This window comes from Bombus bifarius, unplaced genomic scaffold (assembly GCF_011952205.1).
Source record: "Bombus bifarius isolate JDL3187 unplaced genomic scaffold, Bbif_JDL3187 scf7180000007968, whole genome shotgun sequence".
Lineage (NCBI taxonomy): Eukaryota > Metazoa > Arthropoda > Insecta > Hymenoptera > Apidae > Bombus > Bombus bifarius.
In genome coordinates, this window is record NW_022884354.1 from 1,731,796 (window position 1) to 1,757,458 (window position 25,663).

A 25,663-nucleotide genomic window follows, 5' to 3' on the forward strand; every position below is an offset into this window, starting at 1 on the left:
GCGGAGACGGTATCCCGGTTGCCACATCCGGAGGGTGCGGTTACCGACCCAAGTTTTCACGTGATTGTATTCACGTGGCATTCGGTCCATCGCGTTTTTCTAGGGGAGGATGCGATCGTCGGTATCGGGGAGTCGGAGGGTAGGCGGCATCCAACGGACGAAGGAAAGAACTTTATAATCCATAACGTGTCCGGTTCGTCGACGGAGGCCGAGGAACGAACGCACGCAGAAGGCGAGACCGCGTCTTACGTCCCTTGGAACGAGGAACGAGCAACGATGCCGTCGAAATATCTCGCGAACGACGTAGGATGGACGGTGACGTTCTCTGAACGTTCGAATCGAAGTTGGAAATTCTTAAAAATACTCGCGAATTTTCTCCAACTGTAACGCGCGTATTTATTTTTGGATTACGCGCGTCGAGATGTAAAATACGAAGCGGCATCTCTGCCACGATGCGTCTCTATGGTCTTAAAAGCGGTGACCGAGCCGCGAGCAACGTTCACCAGGATTTCGTTGCTGGTCGAGCGATAAACACTCGGATTATCTCGGTTCTGCCTCTTTTACGTTGCCTCTCGGTGCGATAGGCTCTCGGCTCGAAGATACGTCGCATTCCAGCGGACAGTTAGCTCGTGCGTAGCAACGCGAGCGCGACGGAAACAGACTCGGCACCGTCGTATATTCGAAAGAATATCTCCGAGGTTGTACGCTTGTATCGGTTGTTACACGCCCACGAGTCGACCTACGCGTGTACGCGCGAGCGTGCAGCCGCTTCCTTCGTTGAAATACGCGCCGTGTCGCGGATAAGACGAGATTTTGGTAGGCTGGCTCCGGTCACGGGGAACCCGATTCGGTGGTCGTCGGCCGATCGTTCTTTCTCGCAGTGGCCTCGAGTCGAGCCACTCGATCCGTAACAACGCGTTCGTTTCTCTTCGCGGCGCTGATATTGAATCTTTCTCCCTTCTTCGCTCCGTTTCTCGCTTTACGCACCTTCCGGCTTGCTTAAGAAATTACCGGCTTCTCAATCGGTTTGTTCAACGAGTTATCGAGGCGTTTAAGGCTGCCGATGTTTGATCAACGACGGAGGATAGGCGTGCAAACGTTTGTTTAGCGAAAGGTACGTGGAAAAATCTCACGTTAGAACGGCAGAAGTGCGAAAGAAGGTAATAAAGGAGAGCTGCTAGTTTCTAGAAAATTCATGGCGGATTTGTCGGACGTATAGGGCGTGCGAAGTTCGCGCTCGACGATTCGTTAGATCGTCGATGCCGAGGGAAACGAGATCGCAGAACGCGTCTGTTCGCCGGTTCACGACCGCACACGTAGCAAAATCCCCGTCCCTAGTGTTTCCATACTTTTATCACCGACGGCCTCTCGGATTTTTCGAATATTCCATCAACGTACGGAAGTCGTATATTACGAGCCGAGAATGTACGCGCCGCGAAGGCTCCTGAGCGTGCCTCGCATGCTACCGATTACTTTTTTCTTTGCTCTTTCGTCCTACCCCGAGTAAACGAGCTACCCAAAGAAATTCTCGCTTCGCGGTGCCCTTCCTACCAGCAGAACCCTCCCCGTTCTCCCATTCCTCCCTCCGCCCGACCGGATCCTCCCTTTCCTTTCTCCATTTTCGTCTACCTGAATTTTAATGCCAAATCGCTCTTCTTTTTAAGCTTCCTCCCCCGTTCCTCTTCCTTTCTTTTTCCCTTTCCGTTTCTCTGGCGAATTCGCGACACGAGCAAACGCGGCGGATCCTCGGCTCGATCCCTCACCCGCGATCTTCTTAAATCCTGCGTTTCTAGGCTTCTGTGTTTTTCAAGGAGCGCACGATCCATCCTTAAGCGTTACCTTTAATCTTCGATAAATCTATCCTTGATTCGCTCGATTTTCGTAAGGATTAATCCTTCTATCGCTGCGTTGCATCACGCACGATGGCTACGGAAAGTATTTGCACGTCGTTGCGTTCGTTACACCACTTACCGTATTAATTAATTAGATGCAAGCGTAGGTAGAGTAACTTTCTTTACAGTTTATCATTCGGTAAGCACGACTGTAGGAGTTTGATACCACGAAGACGAACTTACCTATAGATAAAACTATTAAAAAGAACAGTTCACTGCATTTATGCACTTCTGACAGTTTCGACAGTTTCGACAGAGCGAACAAACGGATCCTTGCTATCGAAGAATCTATTTTTCCGCGATTACTTGATCTCCAAGTAATTAAGCTTCTCGTCAGCGAGTCGATCGATCGATAAATCGAGGCCTTCGATCGACTAGACTTTGCAGAATTGGCGAAACAGTCGGGTGCGGTTATTAAAGCAACGCGTAAACGAATTTCTTTCGCGGAATCGGTTTCGGATGGACTTCGAGGTCGTTCTGCAAATTGCTTCGCTTATAATTGGCCGAAATGTTTCGCTCCTTTTACGTCCAGAGTCGATGGTCGTCGTCGCTGTGGGAAGCGAACGAGGAAATGGAAAATTGGACGATGTTTTCGTTCGAGACGCCTCTTTCGTCTCCCCCGTCGAATCCTAACTCCTACTAAGATTAGTAGATTCCTAACTCCGACTAATCTGAACGGCAAAGGGGTTGCAGAGTGAAAGTAAACTGAAAGGGGAGGGAATCGATATCGAGGAAAAGACGCCGGGCGCCGCCTACCGTCTCGGCGAAACGACGTTCGACCGACGAAGTCGCGCGGAAACGCGATTACTCCCGAGATCACCTGTTAAGAATCCAGTATGCTCGAAAAATTCGGTTTACTTCGTTTCCGAACAACGCAATGGATCGTCCATTTAGGTATATTCGAATGGCGCTTTAAATTCATCGGTCGTCGGACGTCGTTTCGGCCATAATTTTCTTTCTAATTTCAAAAGAATAATCGTAAAAAACTAACGGTCGTGAAATTCATGAAATAGGTTTTTTAACGAAAGTAACGTTACGATCATCTTGGGAACGAAGATTTAAAAATCCGGTTTATAAGCACTGCTTCTTTCGTAGCTTCCAAAGAATCGATCTTATTACGTTCCTTATAATTCCGAAAATATTAATCGTAATATATTTCCCTGCTGCATTTCGCGAGAACTTACGTGGTATCGAGAATATCGCATTGGGAGAAATAGATTGGAATCTTTGTTATCGCGACTGATCTAAACGACGTTACGTTCTTCGGACAATCGAATAACTTTGCACACGACGAAAGAACTATCTTTTGAGAGTCGATGTTATTATTTGGCAATACAAACTTTTAGTTCGTTCGAACAGTTCCTCCTACTATCCTCTTATCGTTTGCAAATTTTTCATTGGTAACGTTTTAACGATTTACCGTTTCGTTGACGAATATTCCGACAATCGCGGTCCATCGCGCGACAAAAATCTCGAAGAAGAATGCCATCGAGTCGTTCCGTCGGCATCGAACAAGGGGACGTCTCGGTACCGGCGATAAAATTTTCCTGAACGCGGCAACCGTTCCGAATATCCCCTTCGAAGGTCAGACGAACAATCGAAACGGGGCCCGATGTCCGTTCAACTTTTTTTTCTCCGCAGAAGGTCTTCTTCCGTCAATACTCCAATTTTTTCCAAACGTCGGATATCAGCCGGCACTAACAAAGATCCAAGGTCGTGTCGTAACGACCTCCTTTGATTTCTTTTTTTCCCTTTCGTGCCCCGGCCACGTATTTCGTGCGCTAGGAAACGAGATCTGCTCAGTTTTCGTCTCGTCGCCACGATGAGCTGACGCGATCGCGAATCGACCCACGGAAGAATCAAGGAAACGGTTTTGCGTCTTTCATCTCCGCAAGTTATCCGACGGACACAGTGCGACGACGCCATTTTACTTTCTTCGTGCTCGGTGCGCTCACGGCGATGGCGACTCGGTCGAAGGTAACTTTTGTTAGCTGCGTATTTTCCAACATCATCACCTTCTCTCGATCGATCTTCTCGTCGACCATCGTTCTTTCGAATCGACGATCTACGCTTGTCATCGGCCGCGAGGTAGTCGTTTTATTTCGAATGCGCAATGGAAAAACGCGGAATCGTTGTCTCAGAAAGCTAGAATACATTATTCGACTAGTTTTTATCCCTCCGCTCAAGTTTTACGCGAGACGCCAGCTATCTAAAATTTCTTGCGCCGCTCGATCGAGTTGGAACAACATTTTGAAGAAACCACGATTAAGGGGAATTAAGACAACGACCATGTTACCTCAGCCTCGTTATAGCTTTACGCCAACTTTCTCCTCGAAGCATCGATATACGGCAGCAAGTAAAGATAAATGCAGAATGGCAGTTCGTCGACTTGAAATTACTTTTGTCTCGGTGCAAAGTAATTTCTTAATAAAGTTTACGAGAATTTTTCTGATAGCAACTCGCTGTTCTCAAAGTACGTAAAGAAGAAAGTAATCTACTCTTCTGAAATGCATAAAAAATTAAGCGATTGATTTACTTTACGTTTATTCCGTGATTAACCACGTACGAATAAATACAATCCGTCGTTTACGGTTACGCGAAACGTGCCCCGTTTATTTCTTCGATTACGATCAATTCTCCATCGCTATTTTTCCTTTTTTTCTTCTCTTTTAACGTAACAGTTCGACGTACTAGTTCGAGGTGAATTATTCGCTGCCTGTTTTCGCTCTGATTCAAAGGGCCTTCGTTATTTTCTTGATTTATCGCTCGAGAACGTCCGTTTCTGGTTCAAGGCTCGGAATAGACCGTGGTCCGTCGTAATCGTAGTCGCGATCGGCGAGCAGCCAGACAGCATCGCGCGGCCGCTCGTTGATAACATTACGGCAGAAGTTAACTTCGACGTTGGCCGGTTACATCGCAGTCGCTCGTGAAAATGTTTGCGTACGTTTGCCGAACCACGGTTTACGATGTGTCGTCGCTCATCGCGTAACGCCCGTTAGCTCGGTATCGCTAATAAACCCGCTTAACTGAACGCGAATATGTCGCGTTATCGAGGAAACATTATGTCCGCGTTAACAGCGGCTGCGCAATGTGTCGCTAGTTGCATTAATCTCTTATCGACCCGTCTCTTTCTCGCAAATCTCGTCGGTTTGCACGACCAACTTTGTCTTAACGATTCTTCGTTAATAGCGATGACACGTATTAGTATTAGAGTTAAGAGAATACAGAGTGACTGCACAAAGTATTATATATAGTGATACACCGTCGTATTTGTTGTAGCATTTATACGTACTAATTAATCAGATCCGAGCGTAGTAAACTTCGTATCGTCTGATATTCTTCAATAGCTATTTTATTATATTCCCTGCTGTTACATCCTGTCAGATGTATTTATATTCGATAACCCAATCGATCGAATAATTCCAGGTTCAACGGATCATTCCAAATTTATCGAAGAATCGAAGCTTGGACTTTGTTACGAATACGTTTGCGTTGAATTTTTGTTAAAAATTCCTATCACAAGCGTTGCATGGCTTGATAATTACGTATAGGGTTATGGTTACAGTGGATGCGTATTTTAGCCAACCGTCGTTTCGAATCCGAACACCCAAATGCGTATATCAAAAATCTGTACATCGAATCTTGTTCCGGCGTATTCTTCGGAACCGCGGGTTCGTCGCAATTTGCACGCGCTGTAACCGTAGCCTTGAATAAGGGATTAAGAAAAATGTTCATTAAAGCGGTGAAAAATCTAATTGTTGGTCACTTGTGCGGCGCAGGTTTCCCCATGTGGCGAAGAAGAGTCATCGCTGTTCGTTCACCGCCTCACCTACGGCCCATCAAAGGTGAGTGTGTACAATAAAGAATAATTTATAACTGGTGCGCGGAACGCGGCAGAGAAGAAGCATACTTAATTGCAACGGAACCAGTCGAATACGAATCGCGCGTCTGGTAACGAACGAGCGAAAAACGCATCTCTCTTGGAAGCACGAAGCAGATCGCCGTTTCACGAATAAATTGCGAGTATTCTTTGATTATAAAACGAATGTCGATCGAAATCTCGATCACGCTGATCACGCACGGCGAATTCCGTTATCTGTGGCGGACGGTTCGCGCGTTTCGTCGTGCGTCGTTCGTTAAACGCAAATTTGTCGACGTTGTTCGTCGTAAATCTGTTTCGACGTAAACGCACTGCTTGGTCGACTCGTGCATTACGTCGTCCGGCATGATTAATACGCGTATCGTAAAATTCTAGCGGCGTGCTCGCGCGACGACAGCGTTCGAGACTGCCTCTGTTTCGCCTCTTCCGACGGTCTAGAATCTCGCCAAGAGCGAATAGAAGCGCGGGATTAACCCGGCTGAGCGTAATTTACTGCTCGAGCTTTCCTCGTCCAACTGGCGCGCTATTGGAAAAGAATTGCAATCGCAAGCGTATGTTTATAGTGGGTAAATTGTTGGAATATCGATGGAGGATCGAAACGATTTTCCGGAAGAACGAATGGCTTGCACTCGCAAGTCTTAGACAGCGGTAACTTCGGCGCATTAAACGCGAAGGCTATTTTCTGGTGCACTGGTTAACTAGATTTTGTACCTCGCGAGTAGAACCGGCAAAATGTTTGGAAAGTATCGTATCGTGCGCAATTTACTGGAACACGCATCCGGCGAAAGTTACGAACACGTAGGACGCGAGGCTCCGCTAAATCGACGCTTCCCGGTGATTATAGTAATCTAGGAAATCTAGGAAGACGCAAACTTGCGTGCAACGTGAATCCTACTTTTCTAACGTTGGAAAATTCTTTCGAGCGATCGTCCGACGCTGAAAACCTTTTCTCGATTGAAACGAAAATGAAATTGAGCGTTGAAACGTTCGAAGAAATTTACACCGCGGTTTAAGAAGCTAATTAATTGAACTAAAGTTCTAGATTTCATCGATAAAGAATTCCTAATCATAAGAAGGCTTTTCATGTTTGCCGTCGTTATTTTCTTATCGAGTAAAAAGATATATAAATGTTGTATCAAGTTTGGGCAGATGCGAGAATACGCTCGTAGGGTAAATTTGGGAGAGACGCCACGGGCAAAAAGTCGACACACTTGTAATATCTCGTGATGAGAGAAAGAGTATCGTATATATTGCTTCTTGTTACAACCCTGCATGTGTGCCTGGGAAAACAAGTTAGCGGCTGCTCGGCTGTCGCTGCACGTGTCGTCTGTGGAAGATTAAAGCAACGACTGTACGAAAAATTACGTTAAAATTTTACGTCGATGATACGTTAATGCTTGTAAGCGCAATGGAAACGGGATAAAGTACGCGCCTATCTACTTTATCGTTTAACGTGCTTTCTAATTAATTAGTAAGCGCAGAATAGAATTTAAGAAAGAGAAATTAGCATGTATGGCGTCTCTCCTACAAGACGCGGAGAACACGCCACTCTACTAACGTGTCATTTTTCAATATTTTGCTCGACTTTGCGCAAGGAAAGCATAGGAACTCTTTCTGTTTTTCGTAGTATACGAGTGTGTTTTGGCCAAAAACGATGGCGTCTCTCGTGAATCTATGCTAAACACAATCGACGTCCTATTCGCGATATTCACGGTTTTGGTAAAACGTCGCGGCGTTCCTGTTATCGTTTCCCAGCGGTTCGCGTTTATTAAAGTCGCATTTTACTAGCCGTAACTAACGACGGATATTAACAGAATTTTCACACGTAGCTCTTTCGATGCCGCCGTGACATTTACGCGGCCTCCGCTTCTAACTGTTAATTCGTCTAATACATGCACAGCCTTCTCTCACTTTCTTCGTTTCGTTCTTTTATCTTTCAAAGAGGTTTCCAGTTTACGTTCTCGGCATCACGAAGTAATCTTCAAATTTCGTCACGCGTTCGCGTCGGATAATTTCGAATCTTCGATCGAGCGATGAATAATTCACAGGTACGATTTAATTTAAAGTCAAAGTTACTTAAAAGCGTTGCTCGATCGTTGGCTGAAAAAAATGGATTGCGTTTTTGCGGCAAGAATATAAAAAAAAAAACGAGGGAAAGGCGTACAGGCGGTTCGTTTTTAAACATTTAGACAGATTCGAAGGAGGACTCTTCCCCTCCGAGGTCGAAGGAGTGGAACAAACAGGTCCGCGAAATTGAACACATGTGTCTACCCGTAAATTTGCAGGGACACACCTTCAAGGGTTTAGGGCTTCGAATAAGGGCTGCTGGAATATGGTATTAGTCAGTGCGTTATATTCTCCGGCGGCGTCAGGTTGTGTCACGCGTGGCGGGATTTCGTGCTTCTACGTGTGTGTCTGCTCGTACTCGAGGATTTGGATTTCTATCTGTGGCAATGCGATCGAACGAACTCCCGTGACGTTCTCAAATCGTACATCTTCGCTCGAAGATACAACGAGCGAGCTAACGATGTCCAACAATGGGAAACGCGACTGCGAAGGTAAAAAGAACGTTGTGTATTTATCGTTGATCAAGAAAAATCGGTAACGATGATCTTGATCTCGTACGACTAAAGTCTTTTTACGACTCTCGTCCCATTTGTTATTCGACCTCTTCTCGCGGAAATCTCGGCCATAAACGTGCGTTTAAGCAAAGTAAATTATACATCGGGCGCAATCTGATAATTTGAAGTTGAAACGAACAAAGTTAAAAAGTTAAGAGTTGAAACTATATTACGTGCAACGTTTCGCAAACTGGAATGCATACACTAGCTACAAAAAGTATTTTCACTCCACCGTATTCACTATATTATTTAAGTCCTGATTAATTACAGCTAGCCGTATTAGATTCTATATTGTTCAGCGTTATGTACATAATTTTACTACCAGGACTCGATACCGCGAAAATGATAAAAGATGAAAAAACGAAGGTACGTGCAAATACTTTCTGCAACCAACGTCGATCTATTTTTTCAAACTCACTCGAGATCGCTGTACGAATTGGCGAACGCGGAAAAGAACGTCGATACCATGGATAAACATTTGTTTATCCTTAAATCATCGCAAGCTGCGTGTACGTGGTAATATCATCGAGGTAGTTGGAAAGTATCGCGATAAGCTGACGTGGTTTATTTATAGCCAGTCGTATCTTCTTCCCTTGATGCCAGATTCATTAAATTAATCCGAGGCCCTCCGGCGCTATGACGCATCGTCGTATTATCCGCGTCACAAAAGCACGCGCGTCTTAAAGAATCCTGCGAGTTACTCGCGTCGCAAGGAAATTGTTTCCCATAAATGCATCGTTATCCATCGTTGTCGACAGTGCAATTATCCAGACTCGTCCGAGATGGAGTAGATAACGCCGAGTTAATAACAATAAAGAAGGAAAGATTCACGCAATCTGCATGTTTATTCCGAAGCTGGATTCCAGGTTCGTGGACTCGGATGGATCGCGATGCGATTGCAAAACTACTGATTTGTTGCATGCGTTGCATCGTAAAACCGAGCAGAAAAAATCCACTGGCCGCTGCCTTGCGATATTTACGAGCTAACGCGCGCGCGATTGTATAAAATCCCGGTTTCGCGTACGCTGCAAATTACATTTTTTTTTTCTTTTTCGACTCGCCGACGGAATACCGTGTATCGTCTGGCTTTCGGAGAACTGCTACCGCAACCCTTCTTTCTTGTCTGCTGCTCCGAGTTTTCAGTATTTTTTTAAATGGAAGGTTAGAAAGGTAACTGGGCTCGTATGCTTATATAGCGCTTGTAAGCTGTACGACATTAAGACTCAACGTGGAACACTGAGAATTCTCGTATTCCTGTTATCTTTGTTACACGCGCTGCGAAATATTTCAAGGGTCCTCTTTATATTCTTACGTAGCGTGATACGTTTGTACGAGCGACTTTGGGCATTGTCTATATTTACTTATAATTTATTTGATATATTTTAAATATATTCGACGGGTTGCAACAGCCAGCTCTCGTTACCGTTTTATCGATCCTCTGCACAATTCCACCGCACTTATCTCTTATAATACACGAGTATCAAGCATTTTATTAAATTCGTAATGAATCGAAAGACGAAGATACGTACCTACCAATTAATCTCAAATCTCTTATCTTCTCTTTGATCTTCATAATTTCGCACGCTTTGTTCGCGAATTAAAAATTAACAGCGTCGTTTATCGTCCAGTTGGTGTAACATTCTGCCATCCGAAGCTTAGCAAATAGGTTTGCTCGTTATCGGCACAGATTTCCACGGCTCGCGAGCAGAGGAAATCGGAAGGAGAGCCGAGTTACGTGGCATGGCATCGACAGGATTTGCAGGTTTTCGCGTGCGTACACGCATAAGGAAAAGAAGAGAGAATGTCAAGAATCGCCAAGCGTTATTTACGGTCGCGTGCGCGTGCGAGAGACGTTCGTTTTATAAGGCGATAAAGACGAAACTCGAGGTGCGTTGTCGCCGCGTGAGAAAAGGATATATCTATATAACGTCGTTGAAAGTAGTCTGGAACGTGCGAGCTCTCGATGGTTGCTCTTAAGGTGGGATTTCTTATTAATAGACTGCGGATGCGTTTATACGAATTCATAGTTTTATGACCGTAATTGAGAAAAATGAAATCCGAGCAGAGATTCGTTTCACCTACTCGGTATTAATTTGTAATATGTTATACGAAGACTATAATAAGGGGGAAAAACACAATAAACAATTTTAATATCCAATATGATCGTACTAACGAATTCTATCAAAATTGTCGTTTTATTTGATTTCGGAATTGAATTTTTATTTCTTCCATCCAATTACGTATTTGAGAGACGATTGGAATATTCTTCGTAGTTTCGGTCAAATCATTCGAGTCGCTTGAATTCGAGCAAATTGAATTAATCCGATCGCAGCTTTATTCCACCTTTGGAAGTCCTTCCGTTTGCTCGCGACCCGTACTCGCGCGATACGTACGCTAACAGCGCATTCATCGCGGGTATTCGAGCGTGTCTCCGCGACGGTCGTCGCCACGGTCTCGCGCTGTCCCACGAGACGGCTATCATAAAGCCATTAACTTTATTATACCGAGTCATTAACTTAAATATTACGACTCACGTGTCGCGGAGTTTCGGCCCAGCTGATTTATCGCAGCAAGGATTTCGTGACGTAACGGAACGGCGCGGGCTCTCTCCGATCGAGTAAAACGTTCACCTGGAGCGAAACATTCTTCGCGGATGGAAAGGAATCTCGATGAAACAAGGAGACCAGCGTGTCAGGGAAACTCGCAATACGTGTCCAAATGTGATTATTTTTTTTTCAAACGGCGTCACACTTTATGTCCGTGGCTTGTTTCGTTTCGTTGCTTCGAACGATTCTTTTTGTTAAATGGTTTGACATTATGAGCGGAATTTAATCGAAGGATTTATTTTACTTAATGTTTATAGTCTTTGGCTCGTTTATCGTTGATTAATGGTGTCTTTCTAACTGCACGTTCCACCATCCAGTGTTCTATTCAGACCACCATATTATACTTAGCCTAAGTGGTTCTGTGACTGGTCGTTTATTCTATAAATCTCAACCCTCGTCGTGATTCGATCTTCCTTCGTATCGTCCTCTGCATGAATAACATCGTTTTACGATACATTTTGCTCATGTTTTTCCATCGTACCTATTACCAGCCAACTTGCCATTAAACGAGATTAAGTCTTCTCGTCCAGCGTCGTCCCTTGAACTTTTTCTTGCCACGTTCGTTCGATTGCTCACGGCAATTCCACTCTGTCGTCATTCCGAATCTTTCTGCTTGTTCGTTGCGATACGTTCGTCGCTTGGAGTAAAAGATCGAGCATAGTTTTCTTCGAGAGAGGCAAGGAGCCGTGCGCAAAGTAGGTACAGCGTGGCCACGTTTCACAAAAACGATATATCAAAGGAGAAACGAAGCGAAATGGACGATGGTGGTCGGAGAGAGCCGTGGAATCGGACGAAGGTCATGGCGAGGGTCGAGGAGGAAGGACTAACGGAAAGGGTTCGGACCTGGCGCAGCCAGATTTTATATGAGTTTCGGGATTTGAAATGAGGATTTACGGGCGAGTGAGGAACATTGTTTCAAATAAGATGTCTCGACCTGTGCGGCGTCTATTCGCCACGGAGGTAGCTCGCAGCTCGAGCGGAAAGGATGGCTTCCAAAAGTAAAGGAGGATACGACGAGAAGTTGCGAGGAAACAAGAGTCGGAGGAAGGAAGGCGAGAGTTAACAAAGCGTAATGAAACGTTGCTAAAGGATTGGAGAGGAGGGAATAAGCGCGCCGGTGAGATTGAGACAGTCGAAGCCACCAAGGACGAGGGAAGACTTGGAAGCAGGGAGAAAAAGAAGGCGAAGGAAATGAACAGGAAGAGGAACGGAGAAGAATATCGCGATGGTTTTGCTCGTCCGAAGGATTCTTTTTCGATTCGTGGTTATGCGGCCTCATAAACGTATGATAGAGATTAAAGACGAAATAAGACCGAGAAAAGAGCTTGCTCGGCCGAAAGAAGCGAGGATGGAGGAGGAACGAGAGGGAAGAGGCAGACGAGGAGTTCGACTCGTTTACCACGAGCAAGGGAGAATACGGCTCGAGAGTAGAATCTGGAGGGGATTCCGAGAGGGAGAAAGAAGAAAAAATGGTGGTGCAGGGTAGAGGGAGAGAAAGAGAGAGAGAGAGAGAGAGATCTAGGGGCAGAACACGCTGGTGAGAACGAAAAGAGACGAGGGAATGGAAGAGCAGAGTAAACCGACAGAGTAAGCTTCTCGGTAGGAGGGTTCTACTTCGATTCACGACTGTGTGAGCCTATAAGTATGTAAATGGGGAATATTATTTCGATGCGTGTGAGTGCTCTCCAAGTTCAGGCACGAAAGAACACGGTCTGCCAGGGAAAGAGAGGAAGAGAGATCGGCCGATTGCACGCGCATGCGCCTCAACATCTTTATGAACTCGTTATTATAGCAAGCAGCGGATAATCAAAGAGCGGTTCCTACGCACGGTCGCTGCTCGTTGTTACAGGCATCTTCTCGTTTCTTCGTCCCTGTTTCTTCTTTTTTCTCCGTCCTATCTATCGATTCTTCCTTACTTCAACAGCGAACTCAGTTACATATCGTAGGCATTTCTAATTTTCAGGCTCTTCCATCGTGAAATCGTAAATAAATATAGCTCGGAATCTGTCGGTTTCGAACTACGTAGCTGAATATTCACGGTAGGCTTCTGACGCCAGTGCGATCCAATCGCCAACTTAAATTCTGTAGTCCGAGTGAAGAGCTGGCGCGTCCAAGAAACTCCGAAACTCTTGTCTTGCATTTAGCAGCAAGATGGCGAACGAACATTAAGGGGGCCCTTAACGAGGAAAGTTTTCATTACGCGAACCGTTTGAAATTAAGACGATCCGCCTTGTTTCGCCGTAGTTTCTTACCTTGCTTCTCCCCTCTGCTCCCCTCGGTTTGCTACCTTTCGCCCTGTCGACCACCCACCCCTCCACCCCTTCGTTTCCACATAACACGTCTCGCAAGGCAACGTGGTCGTCGGTTGATGCTTCTGCGGCGGCGTTCGTGGAAGCGGTCGCCATGTTCCCGCGCGAGGTCGCGCGATGGTAGGGTGGTGGATGCTGAGGGAATTCCATTTCAAAGCAAAAAGGTCCCACGCGGGGGAACGTGCGACCAGCGTTGTTGGTATTCCGTATGCCGTGTATTCGAAATACCATGGGGTGTCGTTGCTACGTACACGCCAGCACCCCGCCACGTCGGCCATGCATTTTTCAAGCGAACGTCGCCCACTTCGTTTCCCATCAGATACAAACCGCCTCTGGACAGATACGATCTTATTAAGGGGAGAATTTCTAGCTGCGAACGGTCGACACCAGTTCCGAACTTAAAATAAATATTTTCATTCATCGAAATGCAGGCTTGAACGAAGACGCGAGATACTGTTTGTGGAAGAATACTCTCGTTTTTAAAGCAGGGTGAGCCCGTTTCGAAGATCTTTCGGGGAAAAGTCATTTCTCGAGTTGTCTGCTCTATTCTTGCTCGTATAGACTGACGAATATTAAACAAACCACTGCTCTGCTATTTGTTATTCTACCGTTACCCTTCAACCCACTTTCGATCTATTCCTACCGCCGTCTTATCTACGACTTTACGGTCATCCCTTGGACGACCATGGTGGTATCCATTTATCGAGTGGAGGCTTAGCGAGCTGCAGTTAAATAGCGCTAAAAAAAAAAAAAAAACGAGCAGCTGCGCTTAAACAACAACGTTTCCTCGAAGCGGTACAATCTCCAGCCGAGCGAACGCATTTTAAAGTCAGCTTGCAGGCTTTCTTCCCTTCGAGACGGTTAGGAAACGACGTGGATAGTCCGTAGCGTTGCTCCGACGGCGCGTTCCGGGGGTGACGGTGGAACGGGGGTTGCAGCTCTCTATTGATCCGTCGGAGGAACGTTCCCGAGGGGTGGAGCTCCACTGGCCGTAGGGTTGTTTCAGCCCTTCTACGAAAGCAGCCAGCCGATTGGCCGAGCCGGGGGAAACATGGCCGTCGGGTGTACGTACCGGAAACGTGATCTCCTCGCCACGCTCTCGTTCCACCGCTTTCCTTCGGCTTTTCTTCGTCGTTCCTCCTTGTTCGCGCAAGAACCGTGCCCTTAGGCCGCTCTGCCGCGAAACTGGCCGACCGAGCAAACCCCTGCTCGTCCTCTCTTCCCCCTTTCGGGTTTTTGCGAAATTTATTACAGCGATATATTCGCATCCATTAGATAGCTCGGTTCCTACGCCTGCATTCTGCTCACCCTTGCCTCCCGTTTTCTTTCTACCTCGCCTTTTTTTCGCCTGTCTTCTTCTTCTTCTTCTTCTTCTGTCTCCACTCGTGTAATCAATTACCCTCTCGTGGATTCGGATCGTGCGGTTTTTGTACCAGCTACGTGCGTTCGATGTTCTCCTCGAGACGAGTGGTATTCTAACTTGATTCGCCGAGGACGCGAGAGAAAAAATTCGCAAGTTGTAATACGATGTTTGTCTGCCATAAGAATTTGTCATATATTGTTAGGATATGAAATACGGGCGATTAAAGTCCAGGCGCTCGCAGTTGTGAATGTAACACTTTCTTACGTGACCTGAGCGTATTTTTCTTTCCCGTATCCTTCTGTCTAGCTGCAAACATTCTCTTCAAACAAAAGCGTCATACCGTCATAAGGATAGAGCACGAGGCATTGTAATGATTATCATAATAATACGACTATTGATTTATTTCGGGAAGATATATCGTTTATTTTATCAAGTTTCTTTGCTAGGGTTGTTCGAATTATTTTTTTATTTCTGATACGTTTGCCTCCAAGTATTAGATATTGTCTTATTTGCTCGTTGTTACGTGAAAGATGAACGGTGTGTCGCAGTATGTAACGAACTTGATTATTCCCTGTAAAATTGAACGTCGAAGTTCAAGATTATCGATCTGATACCGTCTGATCGAAGGACTTTCATCGATCGAACGTCCGCAGTTGGCGAATTCGTTGTCGGACGAAGCATCGAACGAAAGTTCTGTGGTCGTTAACAAGCGACTGATCCGACCCGGTGAATCGTCCGCATAATTTCTGGCGGTTAAGCGTGTCCGCGGCACGGCAGGCACGCCATGCAATCGGAACTAATGGCGAAAGCATTAGCGACGAATTGTCAGAGATATACACAGACGATATAACGTTGAGAGACCATAAACTGGTCGTAGAGTCTTCTCGTTGCGTACTTACGTACGTGTGCACGAGTGTCGTTCGTACAACGGTTTCGTGCACACGGCTGTGTCCGTGCATGTCGAATATTCGTGAACACCTGTGCACGCGTCTTATCTACTTTACAAGTTGTCACGGATTACATCGTCGTGAAGGTGTTTAACGCTTTCCCTGCGAATAACGCGTAATTTAGGATGCGACGTGCCGTTCGTTGTCTCGACACAATTAAACGCTACGTTGAAACTCTGGAAACGGCGATGAAAGTGCTAGAAAATGTGGATTCTTTTCGAATACGTAATAAAGAATCTACAAATCGTTGCCTGTAAGTGTACGATAAGAAAGTAAGCGAATATTTTTATTGTATTTAGCGAAACCATACCTATCAGAGGAATTTCCGTGAAAATTGGTGGCAAAGATCGTGGATAAACAAACAAACGAGACTACTGTCTACAGGCAAAATGTTGCAAGTGCCTGAATGACAAGCGTTTAATTCGCTTTAATTATTCGATGGAATTCAGTCGTCTTGTTTGCCGTCGAGGCAGTAAAAGGGTGAAGGGGTCGAGGATCCTGGAGGTTGCTCAGACAGCAGAAGGAAGGAGAAACTCGGAGGTTGAGATGCTTTAGCCTTTGGGGGCCGCGGTCGATACTGCGTCTCTGCGAGGAAAGCAGTGTTGCCAACTGGCTTGCCTGGAATTTTGCACTTTCTTACCAGGCTACGTTACTCGCCACATCTATCCTTTCTCAAACTGTATAAAAAATGCGTTCGACCAAACGCCAAGATATATTTCGTTAATATGAAATTTTTCCAAATTTTATCCGACAAAAACGCGTATTGCAAAACGTAGATATCCTGTTAACGTTTACCTCCAAAATTGCCAGATAGTAGAAAATTAGAGCGCCGTATAAATCATTCGTGACGTTACTACAATAGCGATCGTTCAGGGTCGATTTTAGATAAGCAACGCATTTTATAACGTCTCGAGAGTGGTGTTCGTTCGAGGTCGGCCGCAGAAAAAACCGCATCGTGACAAATCCAAGGCGAAACATCGTTTCGACAAAGGTAAACAATCGTAAGGGTTGAGCTTTTCCCTGTGACGTTTTTTTTTTTTGCATAGAGCCTGCAGACGACGAAAGTGAAAACGCATTAGTCGGGCTTTTACGAGGTGATCGTGGCCCTGTTAGCGTCCAAACGGCCTGTTTCGACCGGGACACAAGAATATGCGGATTATGGCTTTCCGAAATATCCCGGTCGACATTGAGCGAGCTTAGGGCGCGAATGACCCTGCAGCGGGGGTTGTAAAGCGATCCTTTCGTTTCACCCGACGTTGGAAACTTGCATTTCGCAGCCAACAGCGATTATACGATACTTTCGAACGATACGAAGGTTTATAATGGAAGACGATGCGATTGATCGACGAATACAGCGAGCATAAAGCAAGCAGAGAAGGGGGACGACGATGTGTTTCCTAAACATTCCGAATATCAGGAAACGAGAGAATCTTACGGTGGGAGCACGTGCTCTAGCTCGTTCACTCTCAATTTCAATGTGTTTTTATTGCGCCTCTTAAATTCACATTTATGAGCTCTTATGTTCTCCCTGTTTCTCTGGTCTGCAACAGCATGCCAGGAGTGGACCGAGTCGCGAACACCGTCTAGCGTATCCTCGTGTACCGAACAGGAATCAGTCGGCGTCGACTTAAACAGTCGATAATTGCTACGAATACCTTCCACGGTAAGCATAAATATCGTAACGCGCTAAGAACAAACCCCTGTCGACCTTTTCCGTGACTTGTAACATCGAATTGACACCTATTGACCATTGATCCATTAAACGGCCATTGATACATCGTCAACGTCCATCTCCAGCTCATTTTCAATTGCCTCGAGCGTGTTGCGCGCACGCAGACACTGTCATTTCCACGTAACGACGAGACTGTTTTCGAAACGTGGTAGACATTTCTAACGTACGTTGAAATATACCGCTTAGTCTAGTTGCATTTTAATTCCGTGCTTTTCGGTTGTTTCACATTTTCGAGGAATCTACGTATAACGCGGAACGTTTAACGAGGATAGCTGTTTCGGTATACGAAGAGGATTAGCGATGGGTTTCTTGGGTACATGCCCGGTATTCTCGCCAGGTATACCGTGGTTTTACGATTTCCTTCCTAAGGTTGTAAATTTATCAAATCCACAGCCTCGAACTTTGTATTTGAACGGTTGCTTTGACGAACGATGATCAACGATAAATCGTGACTTTACAAACCTGCCGAGTGTCGTTATTTAAACGCGGTGGCCGTCTATTTAAGCCTAACCGTCCACAGATTACACTGCTATAAAATAATAAACATAAAACACGCGGCGGATCGACGTAAAAGCGAGTAGGCCACTTCTCGCGCACAATTAAGCGGTCAATTTTTTATCGTTTTCTGCCGTTTGTTTCTTTTAAACGTGACAAAAAAGAAGGCTGTCTACCCGATTTGCATATACATATCTTTATCGAGTCCCTGAGAGTCTTTAAATAGCACACAGTTTAAATTGTACCAAGCTCGTAACGTATTGAATTATTTATAACAGCGAACGATTGAATTTTACCTTAATTTTTTGAAAGAAAAGAGCGTGTATTGGATTTCTTGTAATCGCCCGATGTTCCACTATCCGTACGAGAGATACAAACGAGATGGATATTGAAATTTAATAGTCGCTGTTATAGTCTGACAATCTTTAGGCAAATTTATTCGTTTTGCTAATACGATTGAAGACACGACGCCTGATCGCGATGATTTGTTTCGCTCGCTAAATATCATAACGAGCGGGTATCTTTACGATGCGCGAACATCCGCGATCTAGAAGAATCGCGAAAATTCGTAGAATTGTAAAATGACGACGCTCCTGTTGCAGAGTGGAGAGTATTCACGCTTTATGTTTTCCAAAGTCTGAAGCAGAAATTTTCTCGATAACGACGTTATTCGACGAAAACATTATCGCCATCGTGTTCTCGCTTTTCTTCTTGATAGCGGGAACAGATCCTCGTAGTTAATAATTTCGTTGAATAGAAGCCTTGTCGGAGAGCGAAGCAGGCGATCGAAAATAAACGAGCGGCCATCATGCGACCGGAGTAGCAGGGAACCTATTAAGATATCGTGGGTTGGACCTGAAATCTCGACACAGCCAGGGCGAGCCAATCGCTGGAATTAACATTAAAATCCGCACGCGGTCCGTGCCAGTGATTCTTTCGAAATTCCTTCTCGCAGAGAGCCCCGTTTCCCTTTTCAACCGTGTTAATTAAAGTATTCGACGTTGTACGCCGCTCTGTGAAGGGCAACACGAATATATTTGACATTTTTATCGTTTGGCCGATAGGCTCGATACGAACGAGAAGCGTTCCTGCGTGCTTTCGTCGGAGAGAAACAATTCCTCGAACTTTCCTCGAACGATTTACAAAATTCAGTGTTCCCTTCTTTCACAAATATCGGAGGAGAATGCGAGACCGACGAGGGAAACTCTACTTTACGATCCAACAGGAAAAGATCAAGTTCAATGCAAATCGAAAAATCGAACGCAAATACGAATAATCGACAAAAATTCCAGTAATCGTGAATTCGGGGATGAAAGTTGGGTGATCTACAAAATTGAACGTCTCTTTATCCTAAAATTATTAGAGCGTCGAACAGATAGAACGAATTTTTTTAATTCGAGAGAGAAGGACTCTCGTTTCCTATCGATCGCTGTATGTTGGCAGCTTTTGCCACCGCTGTAAGGCTATATAAAAAAATGAAGAATTCGGGGGTGGGAGTTAAGTAACTGACGAAAGCACGCGTAATATGCCACGAATAAGAAGAATACACGTATCCAGGATAAACGCTGACATTCCATGTGCTTTGCGGACCGTTTATGCCCGTTCGAAGCGTTCCGCAAACGGCCTCGGATATTTTTACGAGCAACGCGGAGGCATCGGAGAACGGGTGGCGCGTTCGCGGTCCGATTCGCCACGATACCGATGATGATTACGATGCCCGCGACGATGAAGAAGATGACGATGATGATAGAGATAATGAGCGGTCTCTGGGAGCCGGCATCGCGGCGAGAAAGCGCCAAAGCACCGCCAATTTCGACCGCTAAACGTTTCCGAGAGACAAGCGAGTTCAATCAATGGCGAGAGAGCCTTTGTTTCGCATTTGCGGCCTCCAGGCTGGGTAATAGGCAACGAAATAAAAGCGGCTAGTGACTCAATCAAGCGACGTTCTACGCCGCGACTCGCGCACTGGCCACTCGTTTCCCTTCGCAATTAGTTCGATTCTCGAGATCTTCCGTCCCCGCGATCGTGGAGGTGGATTGGAAGTTTCTCGCTTTCCGAGAAACCCTGGCAAATACGATCTCCATCTTGGTCACTGCTGGTAAAAGGTTAGCGAACTCTTGGTAACGTTCAGAAGGCATTGCGATAAGGGTTAATCTTGGAATCCTTAATAAGAACCTTGTTTCGCAGACAAGTAGATAAATAATTTTAATTTAAGTTAATCACCGAAGAAACGCGTGACTGATAAAACGAAATAAAAACTGAGATCGACTATGGGGAAATCGTAGCGATTAATCGTGGCTCGATATTTTCTCTTTGACGTTGACACAGAGAACAGAAACATCAATAACGCGAGCCTTGGTAAATAGGATATAAAAGTTTTAGTAAGATTATACGAGAAAGCCAAAGGGAGAAAGGTAGAGAGGGAGAAAGGTGAAGGGCTCGGTTAGTATCGCCAGAAGGGAAAGAGACGGGCTGGGGGTTAGAAGAGGCCGAGGTGATCTGTCACCGACGGTCGCCGGCATTTTACAAAGTACCTACAAGGCCTGGCCACGTTGGCCGCAGGTGCTACACAGAAGGCAGTCCGCAGGTAGATACGGTGGCTGCCTGATTGGCCTGCTTCGACCGGGTTCCATCCTACGGTTTTGCGACGCTAGCGTGTGCGAGGCAAAGAGAGGCGGTCGTTATTACGTGTCGCTCGCAACAAATCCGCTCTCGGCCTGTGCTCTGTCGGCTTGGCGAGAGATCCGACCGCCGCGAGACGCGGCGACCAGCGAGATAAAGCGAGAGGAGAATAGAGGAGAAAGGGAGATAGAAAAGGCCGGTACAGTTGGAGCATAGTAGTAGATCCCGTTGGCCGCGGTACCTACCGGCGATCTGGCCTGGGCTGCACGCATAGTGTGTAGACCTGCCAAGCTTTGGCAGCGAGCTAACTCGTTCGCCTGGCTCGCCTCGCGTGTATTTCCGTTCCGTTACGTTCGCCAATGCGTGTATAGAGCTGTAACATCTCTTCGCTTCGCTACTCGCCGCCGCGCCGGCAGCCGCAGTCGCAACTCAGCCAACGCGATGCATCGCCAGATTCGCTAACGTCAGGTTCGAGCGTTTTCATCGCTCTTCGCCTCGATTCCAGTCTCGCGGCTCTTCGTCTCGTTCGCTTTTCTTATCGCGAATCGACGCCACGTGTGCATACGAAACGCTTCGTGCTTCGTCCCGCTTGGTTCGGCGAAGGATCGTTCGAAGGACATGGATCGTTGGTTCGCGAGTTGCACGTTTCACGAGTATACGGTCTGCATAGACGATCCACGCGATCTACGTAACCTTTAGACGAAGCAGCGACAGCAAGGGCCGCGGTTCGCCAACCTCGATCGTGCGAGCGTTTCGCGTTACAGTGAGTGCAACGCGGAAAGCGCTATCGGCCCGACGACCGCGTACGTTATCGCGTGTAAAAAGTTGAACACGAGTGGCCGAGTATAATCGGTGGGAAGGGGAGGAAGAAACGATGAAAGGAAGCGTTTCTCTCGGGATTGGATCGTGATTCGAGACAGAAACGCGATTCGAGGCTGGTTCTTCTGCTTTGGAGCGCGGAGAAAGAGAAAGAGAGAGAGAGAGAGAGAGAGAGAGAGAGAAGCATTGGTGGACGAGCAAAGCCGAGGAACGAGCGGCACTGTCCGATGTGTTTGGCCGGCGGCCACGTTGCGAATCGCTTGAACGTGCATTGGATGTTTCAGCAGCTGGAAAACGAGACGGCATGGACTAGCCGCTCGGGCCGTGGAAACCCTTGGAAGGGAAAAGGGCAGCGGCATCCCCTCCCTCGGCCCTGCAACCGTCGCGACGCTCGACGACGCTGCACCGTCGTCGCTTCGCAACCATCTCATCGCCCTTGTCGTTTCAGCCGGAAGGTGAGTCGATTTCTCATTTCGTTTCACCTTGTTTTTTCTCTCGATCGTACCGCGACAATTACAGGGATCTACGCGATACGCTTTTCTCTTCCGTTGCTCGACATTCTTAAAAGCGCCATTACTCGAATTACGCCAGCCATTACTTTCTCCTCGAGCCGGGGATTACCGATTCTATGCTTCCGAAAGTCGTGAAAATAACGCGAAACTCCATCGGAGAAGCAGAGTCGTAGGTACGCAGAAAAATAGTTTGGAATCTTTGTCGAATTTTTCGACTGTCTAAACGGAGCCTCTGTAAGCATCGTAATCCCATCGAAACGCGAGATTTATTTCCTTGGAGGGCAAAGTACGCATCCGGAAGCTTCGAGCGATTCGTTTTTCCCGCGACAGCGCAGCGTTAAGAAGAAGAAATCCCACGTCACGTTTCTAGAAGGCGGTCGTCGTAATCCGAAGATTAACGGTCGGACACGTCCGCGTCGTCGATGTCGTGGCGTCTTTTCTTCGTCCATCCCCCGTCCTAGGATGGATTTAATGCGATCCAGCGGGGCTTTGTTTTATCATCGGCTATCAGCGGCTATATTTCAGCGAGGTTGGCCGTATGATCTTCATTAGGGGCCCGGAATTCCCGCCACGAAAAGGCAATTTCATTAAACGCGACCGAAAGAAAACCGTATGTGTAGGAACTATCAACGCGTACAGTTCGTTCCGGTCCCTCTGCTTTTACGATCGGCCGATGGTGCGCGCATGTTCAGCGTTATTTTACTCCTTTTCACGCACGCACCGCACACGCCATCCTGTTCCACGTGCACGCGCGCCCATGCCCCTGAAACTCGACGAATCAACCGTCGAACAGATAGACAGTTACGTCGAAGCCGAATTAAGGTTTGCCACTAATTATGTTCTTCTGTGTCTGCTGTTTCCACTTTACCTTCTCTTCTTGTCTTTTGAAATTTATGGAATAAACGTACAAGTACCTCGTTCATGGATAAGAGTCCATGGTTCGAGTCGTACGACCGATGCCAGACTCGTCTATTCATTGGGAAGAATTACGCCTTAACCGTTACGCGTTAGTCGTACTATTCGCAGAGACGTCACTTATCGTGATTCATACGTAGACCATCTTCAGATATATATTTGCAAAATAATCAAATCTGCCGAATTACAAACAATATGGACGAGTCACGAGCTTAACTTGGCTCGAATAAATCTACTTTACACTGTCTATAATTTCCAAGATAAAATCTTTCCTCCTCGACAGAATTCCGACGAACCAGAATTCTGAACTCGCAGAGAACTCCGGCAATCCGTTGGTCCAAAGTCTGCTGGTGCCCGGTACGAGAATAAAGGCGCGATACAGCGACGTTGCAACCGGGTAGACTAGATAAAATACAAAATTTATGGAAAACGAGGGGAAGAGAAAGGCGAACGTCGCCGGTCGGAGAAGCGAGATGGAATCGGAGGGAGAGGACCGGCCTGTAAACTGGCGAACCGGCCAGCACTCCCTCGACCGACGCTCGGAGGAGCTCCCAGATGAATTTGAATAAAAATGGGACGCGTGACGAGATGGAATAGCCAAGGGGCGCGGGAGTAGGGGGACGAAGGTTGGAAAAGGAGACGGAGAGTGTTGCAGGGGTGGTCGAATGGTAGGCGGTTACCGCGCCTTGTGTTTCTGTTTGTACGTGAAAAATGGATATTCCGATGTCCGCGTGTACACCGTTGCCGTATATGGCTAACGTGTTTTTACAACGTTGGTTTATGTTGTCGCGATGAAAACACCGATTCGGACGAAGCTCGCGCTTCCCTTACCTTTTTGTATTATTTGCCGAAAGCAAGCTATACATAGATAGAAGGGGCCCGAGAAGTTCGTTGAACATTCTCTGCCATCGTATCGACAGAAATTCTACATCGTTCGATTCCGTTCTCTTTTTCACGGACACCTAATCGATACACGATAGTTTCATTCGAACAGCAACGGAATAGAGCGACGCTTTCGTCTACCCGGGTGATAGTTTAGCTTGCGCGCGGTAAAGTGGATTGGAATTTTCTATAAATTTCCAACTATCGAAGGAGAATTCGCCATTTTTTCGAAACTTTTCTAACTTTCCCTTTATTTATACGACGCTTGATCCCGGTCACCGCGAATTTGACCTATACCGGATCTGGTAAACCGCGTGCGTGCGTGCGTCGTCGCAAAAAACTTATCGATTTCTGGTTTTTATACGGTCGGATAAAAGGTACGCGCTATACCGTTTCGATTTTATCGCGAACGGGTTGTCCGATCGAGGAGGTCATGGGAAACGTGTTCAAAGATGGAAACGATTTTGCGGCGCGCGTTGAGAAGCATGGCCGCCGTCGGACTATGGCGTTCTCCCGCTTTCGATCCGTTCGTTCCTCTCTCGGTTCTACCTCCTTCGGCTATTCCTTTCACTCGACATCCCCACTTCGGGCAATCACGATTTGGTGCGAACCTACGAGCGTGCACCAGGGGATCCAGAACCCAGCCCAGGCCCGACCTAACCTGATCAACAGCCTCGTACAGCCGTACCTGTAACGCTGGGTCGTGTCCAACTTATTCTTCGGCCAATTCCCTTACCAAGCTACGTGTCTTTTGAGCTTTCCGAGGGAAACTGGTTCGTTTCCCTCGGATTCGATGAAAGTTACGCGAATCGTAACGGAGTTACGTATTCGTGGAACCTGCCAAACATCTTTTTCTCAGGCTATGGCCACGGTAGATGCGCGTTTCGACGGATACGTCGAACAGACGAAGTATTTATTATATATACTGGCCGTGGAAAGTATCGAGACGCGTCTTTACTTTCCAACGACGCGGTACGATAAAATATTTTTATTTTCGCGCTACGAGAGTCTCGTGGTCTGACGAGATCACGCGACTGAGACACCAAATCGTATGGAATGTAACACAACATATCGGGACTTAATTAATTGGTATATGCAATCGTTACAGCGTGTCGATACTTTCTGTAGCCACTGTATGGAGATTCTTACAAGCGTACGCATCTCCGTCTTCGGACGTTTCGTTGGTCGGAACACCGTATCCGCTGCAACCCATAGCTTTCCACTTTATCTACGACTCTGTGTCCCATAGAACGGTGTAGTCGTATCCGGAATTGAGAAAGCAGAATCGACGCGAAGGAGGCGTTCGTGAAACGCGATGCCAACGCGGAGAAATAGAAACGTTTGAGCCAAAGGAGAGACACGTGTGCCTCGTAGCGGAGAGAACGACCACGGTGTTACCGGGTTGCCCACGCACGCTGCAACCCGAGCCAGCCATTTTGAATTCCAGCAGGCTTTCTGCAGCGGCCGAGTCGGAAAGGGAGGGAGCCTGCGGATACGGTGTCCTCGTCTTATTTTTCGGATGTCAAAGGACCGAGGCCACGAGGCAATATTGTTGATACTTGATGTTGCAGCTATATTCGAGGGCTCGACTGCTGCGCGCTCTTCTTGGCGGGAGAGCCGTTTCCTTTTCTCCCGTCGATTCTTTTTCTACCAGCTTGCTTCGCGCTTTCCTCCGATCTCCTTCCCACGCTTCTCCGCTCTTTGTCCTCCCGCCATTCCTCGAATCGTGACTTTGAAATCCAACTTCTACCGAAAGCGTCGACTAAGTAGCTACCAGCTCGAAGAAGATGCGTCAACTCGTCACTCGATCGCCGATCGTCCACTCGATATCGTATCGACGGGAGCAGAAATCAAAGCCCGCCTGACCCGAAACTGTGCTTTGTCTATGTATAAATTCGGTTATTCCGAGCAAAGTTCAAGATCGAATCTTAAGACGCGAAAGTCTATCTCGTCCTCTTAGCTTCTGATTCCGTAATTACACGAAATAAATGATAAGATCGACGCGGTTAATAGGTCGATGGAAGCCGCCTGGTCTACCGAGTCCCTAAATATCTGTTGTTTTACGATC

At 46.6% G+C, this 25,663-nt stretch overlaps 1 protein-coding gene across 1 annotated transcript in view; it reads left to right on the forward strand.

Annotated features, from left to right (window-relative positions):
* The window catches only part of LOC117209873 (homeobox protein abdominal-B-like), a 75,217-nt gene that overhangs the window by 16,434 nt on the left and 33,120 nt on the right, over positions 1-25,663 (forward strand). Inside the window, exons 2-3 of the mRNA XM_033452317.1 lie at positions 5,672-5,737; positions 21,571-21,741. Coding sequence (XP_033308208.1) covers positions 5,672-5,737; positions 21,571-21,741 — 237 coding nt within the window. The remainder of the gene's footprint in view (positions 1-5,671; positions 5,738-21,570; positions 21,742-25,663) is intronic.